Source organism: Gymnoscopelus microlampas (genome assembly GCF_963454915.1).
Source record: "Gymnoscopelus microlampas genome assembly, chromosome: 18".
NCBI lineage: Eukaryota > Metazoa > Chordata > Actinopteri > Myctophiformes > Myctophidae > Gymnoscopelus > Gymnoscopelus microlampas.
In genome coordinates, this window is record NC_139955.1 from 26,037,986 (window position 1) to 26,047,425 (window position 9,440).

Below are 9,440 nucleotides of genomic sequence, written 5' to 3' on the forward strand. Positions count from 1 at the left end.
TGTGTGTGTGTGTGTGTGCACGCACGTGCGGAGGTGACCACAAGGCCTAGTGAGAAGAATGAACTTGGCTATTTTTTATAGTCAAGGTGAAGGAACAAAATCCAAAAATGATTTTGAAATTCTGTGTAACCTACATTGTGTGGATTATGTCAAAAGGAGCCTAATTTCTGTTTACATGCTTCCCCAGATGTTTCTACATCAGGGGTCTTCAACAGGGGGTCCGGGATCCCTAGGGGGTACCTCAGAGTTACTACAGGGGGGCCACCACATCTTTGTGTGATAGGATATTTTTTGTACATTAACCGCTTGATAGCATCCCTATTCTGACGAGAACTTTAGCCAAAAATAGCCGATCTACAAGTTCACAACGCCTTGCAGCGCGAGGAGGTTTAGTGTATAGAGAGAAAAGGAGCAGACTAAATACAGAGTGGGTGGTGAAACACTGATGATATTGCTGTCAGACAAGTCTATGAAGCTATCTATGAAATCTATGAAAACGTTTAATCTGCAACACAATTGTATACAATATGTCTCTCTCAGCTAAGGGGTCCTTGGCCTGGAAAACGTTGAAGACCCCTGATCTACATCATCTCCTGGTCCTGGACTATATGAACTTGAAAATGACAAGGTATTGAAAAGACTCACTCCTTCCTGCACAGACATCTGCTCGTTGTAACACATTTGAGGCTCTAGGTTAAAGTATCAGCATACTGTGCAGGATAAATCCAGAAAAATTCTCTACCGTAAACTCTGTTGAGTGTAGTACCTACATTTGTCATCCAAAATAAAAGGCTGAAGTGTTTACTTATATCTAAAACATCTATTTGATTTATTTTTCATAGGTTGTGGTGTGTTGCTCAGGCACATACAAAAGATTTTCTCTTTGTCAGGGAGATAGTGGTGGCCATTTGTGGAACTTATGAAAGGTAAGAAAATGCTCTAGCCTATTTATTGCTTTCTAGTAGCATTTTCTAATGGTGCAGGTTTGAAATTGGACATTATTGTTCCAGTGTTCACATTGTGGCCACCTAACTGATATAACCTATAGATTTGTGTTTATATAGCCTACACATGTTGGCGAGTTTCATATATTCTGATAATTGGCATTATATGTTGTTGTCCATGGTGCTGAACGAATGTGTTGCCATGTGTCATAATATTGATTGATTCACAGGCCCACAGATGTCAAAGGGACTGAGAAATTATCACTTTGATTGGGTGTTTATATGCTTATATGCTATTTGTATTTGATAGACTATGTGGAATCAAAGTTTAATGCATGGTTTTATAATTAGGCTATTAGTTTGTTACTTCTCTTATTTCTACGACCTGATACACCATGTTCAATCTCCCTTAAATCTATCTTGTCCAGGTTGCAATTACAATTGCATCCACTGGGGTGCACTCTGAGTCAGTATTACAAGACTATATAGCTCCTAAGATATATGTTTTTATTGGTTTGAGCTCATGAAGAATTCTGTTTAATGTTTCAGCAGGTTAACATTAGGTCTGTGCAAATGGCAATGTCTTTAGTTGTAGGGCCAAGGTCAATGGCCTTGCATAATGGGCCATCCTTCATTTACTCCAGGTTGGATAGAGGTGGACTGTGTATGGTTCTTTTTGATGATGATGATGATGTGTAGTTGGAGTCCTGCTCCACTCATGTAGTTCATTGCATTATGGATGACACCATTGCTGAGTGACACAGAAGAGACAGAGAGAGGATTAAAATATCTCTTCATTAGCATTTTGAATCTGAAATATAGTGCAGGATATATCATAGTGTAACTTCCGTATGTTGTACTTTATAGAAACAATAAGCTACTTTGCCTCAGGCTTAGCTATTCAGACAAGCTAAAAGTCCTGTTGACACATCTGGTCCAAATTCACGAATAAATCAGAACTCAACAGGACAACTAACTGCAGTAGAAGTGAAATATACGTTTGTGTGTTGAAAGCAGACATAAACCTAAATTATGTCAAACACTGGTTGGAAACAGGTGAGCTGGGGAGACTCAGGGATGCAGGGGAGATACAGGGGTGAGTCGTGCGTGTGTGTAGGATGCCCTCAATTTATTATGTATGTTTATCAGGTTATTCAGTGGGTGTTTATTACAGTACCTGACTGTTAAAACACGAGATGGCCTACATAATTGGGAGCTGCTGTAGATCTGTTTGTCTGGAGACCTGTCTGTTTGTCAGTGTGACCAGAGAGCATTCAGGGCTGGTACGGTAAGGTACACGGCATAGCCACCTCACCAGCAGACTCAACATGATCTGCTCTTACAAACAAAAAGGACAGGAATGAGAAGGGTAACATACACATTATGCGGTATATAAATGTGAGTGTGAGTGTGAATGAGTGAGTGAACAGGTGGTCCTTGTGAATTTACCTCTCATTGCCATTGACATCTCTGCCAGTGGTGCCATTTGAAAGCTGGACAGTGGTCGGGGCTATAGTGCTGTTTATCTCCTGTAGCATAAAGTATTCCTCCTCCAGGCCTGCCCTACAGGAGGTGGGTGTGTGGCCACACAGCAATGTTGCCTCTGTCAGCTGGTGACCGGCTGAGACGCGAATAAGACAGAAATTCAAAGTTTAATTCTTAAAATGACATAATATAAGTTTGCTACCTTATACATTCTGCTCATAGAGATCCAAAAGGTTATTTGAGAATAATTATTCTCCTTTTGGATGAAGCTTAGCTGATTCTTGGACTAAAGAGCGGATACACAGATCCTAAGTTATAGTCTCTTTTTGACAGGATAGGTAAACGCACCTGAAGGTAATAACTTTAATTATAGATGTGTTCTATTTACGTAGACGTTTCTGTGTGCCAGTATGCACATCCACAATTAATGTTTACCTTCGGCTTTGTTTACCCGTCAAAATATCTGCTGTGAGAAGGGTCTGATGCCATTCACTGTTCAATCAAAAACCCTCCTACATATTATTTACTGTACCTGTGTTTACCACTGGAGACGGCGGTTGGCTCCTTCCCCCATTGTGGCTAGGGCATCGACATCTCAGCAGGTACGCATAGGCCGACCTGAAGTCCCTGTTGAGTGCTGCATAGAGAATGGGGTTGAGGGCTGAGTTGGCGTAACCCAGCCACAACACCACATAATACTCTATCCCTGGTGACGAATCCTCCATCACCCCCATCACTGTGAAGTGGATGAAATAGGGTAGCCAGCACACAACAAATGCCCCAATCACTGCCGCCAATGTTACCGTAGCTTTATGCTCTCTCAGGGCCACCGATGTGATCGTGGAAACGATCGTGGTCGTGGTGACCGTGCTGAATCTGCGGTTGAAGTTGGCAGTGTTGCTGGTGGGCCTGGAGTTGATAATGCGCTTAGCCTGTGCCCGTGCGATGCGAAGAATGCGGTGGTAGGTCCAGCACATAGCCACCAGAGGTAGGTAGAAGGTGAGGAGTGAGTCAGTGATAACGTACGGCCTGTTTAGTTCAAATCGGCAATCCCTCGTTTTGTTCTTGTGGTTGTAGTTCTGAACCATGCCATCTGGGGTGTTCCATCCCAGGTGGATGGGCAGGAAAGAAACCCCTAAAGCCACCGTCCACACGCACACCATTGCCACGGCAACTCGCCGCGGCAGCACCAGGGATTTGTACCTGAGGGGCATGGTCACGGCCATGTAGCGGTCCACGCTGATGGCGAGCAGGGTGAGGATGGATGCAGTGCACAGCATGACATCCAGGGAGATGTAGAGGTTACAGAAGACGGGGCCGAGCGGCCAGTCTTCTCTGAGCAGCATGAGGGCAGAGAAGGGCAGGACCAGCATGCCCAGCAGCAGGTCTGTGACCGCCAGTGACACGATGAAGCAGTTGGTGAGACAGCGCAGGCGTCGTGAGGCACAGACGGCCAAACACACCAACACGTTACCACTGATGGTCAGAATAATCAGGAGGGACAGGGATGTCCCCAGCAGCACCTTAAATAGCATTGTTGACTGCAGTCACTGTGACATTGTCATTGGTGCTTCCTTTGAACCGGTGCTTCCCTTGAATAAGTAGCTATATACTGTATATATAAAATAAATGATACCAGGAAGTGTTTTCAGCTATCTCTGTTGGTGCAAATCCTTCTGAGATCAGTTCTCAGTGATTTTGTTTCTTGACCAGGATAACAGTAAACTTTCATGACTGGTTTCATTGAGGAAGTCTTGAAAGGATTTGGTTATGTGATCATGTGTCGGAAAATGCTGCTACAAAGCCATGCTCATGTAGCATATCAGCATAGCACTTGGTTGTTGAAGTATCTGTGGCTGTAGTCTGTGGGATTGCTGAATATGGAGCTGATTCATAGTAGGCCATCCTTTCCATCATCTAGCTTCAACACCATCTTCTATGGATGTGGTGCCACCTAGTGGACAAAGGGGGCAACAACATACATTATTTCATTGTGTGAAATTGGTCATTTTCACATAAATACACTGGAGCTTAAGGAGACTCAATTATTTTGGACGCTGGAATTGTATTTTTTTTTTAATTGCAATTATATCTTAGTAGGTTTTGTTTGCTTATTTAGATAGGACACATAGGAAATCGAGGGCAGGTAGGGGGAAACATGCAACACAAGACTGTAGTTGGAATGGCATCAGGGACATTGTGATACTGTTTGCTTTCATTCAAACTAGAGTACCTATGAACGTTACAACATCACAATACACATTTTCTGTGTGTGAATGAGGAACTTAAACTTAGGAACTGTGTGTGTGTGTGTGTGTGTGTGTGTGTGTGTGTGTGTGTGTGTGTGTGTGTGTGTGTGTTTTTCAGTTGAGCACTGTTTCCAAAGGCAGTTGACCACTTTCTATAATATATAGCTGGAACTATACTACTAACAATTGTAAGGGAAAGAGAATCAAGTGGCAGCCTAAATATGAAAATAATTAAAGGGAATAGGCAATAATATATTGTGAATGTGTATATTTATTGTGTATTTAAAATTGTATTTGGCTTGTATTGTACAATGGCTCATGATGTTGTCAGGCTGTGCAGACTAGAGCTATAGCTACAATTACCCGTTTGTCAGGGCTGGTTTAATGGATGTGTGTCTGATGCATGTATATAAAGAATGCAATATGTCATGACAGGTTTTAACAGATGTATTTGTCTGCTTAATTAGGATACACTTATGTTAGGACAGGCATTCATGGTGAATGCAAAGTGGTCCTAATATATTCTTTCACATCCATAACAGTGAGAGTTTTGGCTCTGAGAAGACAAGCTGTCATTAGAGTGTGAGCTAATGGGGAATTCCAATCAAACTACAATAAAGCTATAAACCAAGTTGGCAGATTATTTGTACAGCAGAGGACAAGACGTGCAACTGTGCAGAGCGCCAGCTGTAGCTTGGTTGTGTTGCTCTCCCACCGTATTAGACCATGTGGCTGAGACGCATTCTGTGGTGTTGGACTAAACCGTTTTAAGTGTGACAACACCCACAGAATTTTCAATTATACTTGCATGTAAAAGTCCTGTGAGATTCTTGTGTGTACAGTTGTCATTGGAAATCCTAAGTCATACATCACAGGCTTGAGTTTGCAGCGGAAACTTACAGTTTAATAACAAAGATGTTGAGCACAACATTTAAGAAGAAACTGCACCTAATGTAATGCTTCATAGAGAAAATGCCTTTAAATACAGTACAAATTAACAAATTGTCAAAGCTCTGATGTTATCATCGCATTTCACTTAACAAATGGAGTGGATTTGATGATTCTCCTATGGGCATTGTTGAGATTTTCTTAATGCTAGGTTTCTAACTGATTGACGGCATAGAAGATGACTTGTCCTCAGAGAACCTATTCATTAATGGCATGTGGGTACAGTAGAGCTGTTAATGTGTGCATGGTGGAATGAGGATAAGCGATAAGAGTGTGAAGTGTGGTAGTGCATGTTCACGTGCACTTTAATGTACAAGTGTGCGAGCATGTATTTGCGTCAGTGGGTGGTGGGTATTGTTTGCTCGTCTGTTTTTCCAACACTGTAATGGACAGTGGGACATTTGCCAGATATGGTTCATAGCCACCCACTTATCACCTTAGAGAGGAAAAAAAAGACAGACAGATAGAGAGGGAGGGTGTTTAAACAGAAATCATAGACAGATAGAGGATTGGACAGAGTGTGTCTTTATACAGTAGGAAAACAACAGATAAGGGGGATGAGACGAGAGCGTGAATGGAATGGATGCCACAGTACAAAACATAATTTGTCCTGAATGCAGATCACCGTCTCTAATCTTCAACGTGTCAAATGTTCCACATTTTGCTCCCCATGACACATTTATGTCACAGGCCTTATTAGCCTACATTACGGGACCACTGCTTTGAAGTTCATCTAGAGCAAATACTGCTATCACAGCCACTAACATACGAAGCGAAGCCCTCCTACGCACAACGTCTCACTTTTCTTATTTGACAGAGACACACAGATGGAACCCGCTGGTTGCATGCAGACAATCCACTCCCAGCCAGCCACTTATGATTGAACGAACGGACAAACCACACACACACACACACACACACACACACACACACACACACACACACACACACACACACACACACACACACACACACACACACACACACACACACACACACACAGTAGGGAAGTCGTTTGGGTTGAGGCCAAGTGTAGTCTGTGAGGGCTAACCAGATATGGAGATGTTTTACAGGGTCGCCAGTAGCAATACCACAAAGAGAATCTTGGTTGCTTTCCTGGGACCCGAGAGAGAGACGGAAAAAGGGAGAGAGAGAGAGTGATGGAGAGAGAGAGAGAGAGTGCACATGCATGCATGTGTGTGTGTTTGGCTGTGTTAATAGGTGCACATGCACGTAGCTTGCCTTTTGCTGTCTACATGCATTTGTGTTCCTGTCTCAGTGTTGGTGTGTGAGAGTGTAATCATATTCGTTTCCTGTGTTTATTTTTACATAAACATCATAAGCCGGTATTCTTGGTAAAACTATTAATCTTGGCCTGAGAGTGGAAGGAAACATGCTTTTGGCCCTCTGATTATACTTAAGTGTGAGAATGAAACCAAATCCAGTAGATCTGCACTTTATCAGCACAAACCCACCCAGCGTTATTCATGCAGACAGAGAGTGAGAGTTTGTTGTGTTTAACGGGATGAGCTCTCGATTCCTAATGTTTTTTACTAGTAGTCCTTTATTTGTAACAGACTTTGAGGAGTGTAATGGATTAGTATTTGAGTGCTCTGTTTACTTTAGTATGTAGAAACGTGTCAGCACAGCAGAAGCCTGCTATGCTTAGAGTGGCAGTATATCTGTGCAGCAGTCAGAATATCATAATATCAAATCCCTGGTAATGTGGATGGTTTTTAGTTTTTTGCATTCAAGGCCAAGTATACTGACACACAAATACAACCCCTTTATTTCTGTACGTTACTATTAGTTTGATTATTTCAACTATTTTCATTAATCAACTCTTGCTATAGTCTGTCGTTCATGTTAAGTGCTCTGTAACTCTGTATTTAAAGTGCTACAAATAAAAAATATATTATTATTATTATTTATTGCTGCAGTAACAACTGTTCTTGTATCCCTGGATACATGTGTGGCAACTGTAATACCTACCTATGTATGTTTGCATATGAATACTGTGATGAACTTTAATAACCTTAGGACAGATCCCAGAAGACCTTTCTCCTAGACAGCTTCCTTTACTTGCTGCAAATGGTCTGGAATCTGGATGTGCTTCAATGTATTCCAGCAAGCCCTTCTATAATTCACTAAATGGTATGTAAAAATAGCCCAATTTGGGTAGTCTCTATCCTAGAGACAGTCTAAGCTCTGACATGAGTAATACGGTTATTTGCAGCTCCACTCTGACACACTTGTCTGATTAGTGAGAATTTCCAAATACCTCCATGTGCTCATTTTGAGATGTCTTTATTATGCATATGAATGTACTACTGGCTGAGAAATAAGAGTCTGGTCTCAGTCCAGCGGGACAGGAAAATGTTCTCATATTTGTTGATACAGAGCAGCCTACTGTATTTGAATATGTTTACATGTTGCTCCTAGGTGGACTCATTATACCCGACCGCACCTATGGTAGAGACATGGTACAGGAGCACAGTACTGGGAGCTAATATTTATGTCACCTGACAGTGGCTCATGATCTTATTATTTTAAATATATCTAGCTGCTCTCACTTTCTTTTCTGTTTTTTCCAGCTAGCTCTATTGCTTTCTTTGTGTGTGTGTGTGAGAGAGAGAAGGTATGAGAAAGGTTGCTATGTGCTTTGACCATTGGAGATGAGCTTTAGATTCTCAACAAAGCGTGAAGAGAACACACAGACAGCTGGGCAGTCAGACAAGCTGACAGACTGACAGGCAGGCTCCCAAACGGATACAAGGTTCAAGGTTCAAGGTTCAAGGTGTTTCCCAAACACTGAGTCGGACCCATTTGTGGGTAAATATCCTTTTTTTCCCCCTTCGTTTCCTACATTTGTTTTTTAATTATTATTATTTCAAAACATTTTCACAAAAATACCCCCAAAATATTTTTTCATAAATTAAACGCAAGCTGCGAGAAACCAGTAACGGATTCTCTCTCCGCGCCTGTCAGCCTTCTCCTGTCAACTGAGTGCAGCTGTGTGAGACTGATAAAGATATGGATACTATGCAGACATATCTTGGTCATTCATTCTTGTGTTTTTCCCGACCACAAATGTGATTTAATTAACATTAAGAATGAGATTTATGTATCATGTTATTTGGACAGATACTAGGTTCATTGTTTACCTCATATCATATAGTTTCAATCTATGCATTTTCTTTATCATATGTTTTATATATTTTTAAGTAAAGCATCGTACATAAATAAAAACAGACAATACAAAAGAATCCCAAAACAACAAGAAGATTAAGACAAAGCAAGACATGAAGTAATTGGTCCAAATCTACATCCAGCACCCCAACAATACATGGGGCCCTATTCAACCAAGTAGGTGCATTATACATTTTTTTTTAAATAGGCATCAAATTAAATGAATGACAGCCCCCCCCTCCACACACACACAATCAAGTTACAAGTTAAGAAATTAAAACAATACTCACTCAACTAAAAAGATTCTTAAGATCAACAGAGATGGATATCCATGAATTAATGTTGGCCTCCATGGCGCCTTGGATAGGGGCTGTAGAACAATGAAACAATGTTCAGAAGACTAAGAGCCCATTGAATTGAATGGAAATAGTTATTGCTTCCTGTGAGTGTCAATCATTTTCTTAGCTGCTGTAAGGCCAGCAAACAAAACACATTTCTTAATAAGTCTGTGATGTAGTAGCCAGTGGAAAGATCATTAACAATCAGAACAGTAGAAGTGAGTTACTTACAGACAACAATAAAGAGAAATTGGAAGCAACCATCTACCAAAACACAGCAATCTCCA

General features: G+C 41.4%; 1 protein-coding gene across 1 annotated transcript; it reads right to left on the reverse strand.

Moving 5' to 3' along the window:
- Positions 1-1,518: 1,518 nt before the first annotated feature.
- On the reverse strand, positions 1,519-9,187 carry hrh2a (histamine receptor H2a). Its single transcript, XM_084041021.1, has 5 exons — positions 9,106-9,187; positions 2,962-4,383; positions 2,394-2,565; positions 2,122-2,277; positions 1,519-1,695 (listed from the first exon to the last, which is right to left on the reverse strand). The coding sequence occupies exons 2-4, from the start codon at positions 3,962-3,964 to the stop codon at positions 2,268-2,270; spliced, it is 1,185 nt and encodes a 394-aa protein (XP_083897147.1). The 5' UTR covers positions 3,965-4,383; positions 9,106-9,187; the 3' UTR covers positions 1,519-1,695; positions 2,122-2,267.
- Positions 9,188-9,440: the final 253 nt, after the last annotated feature.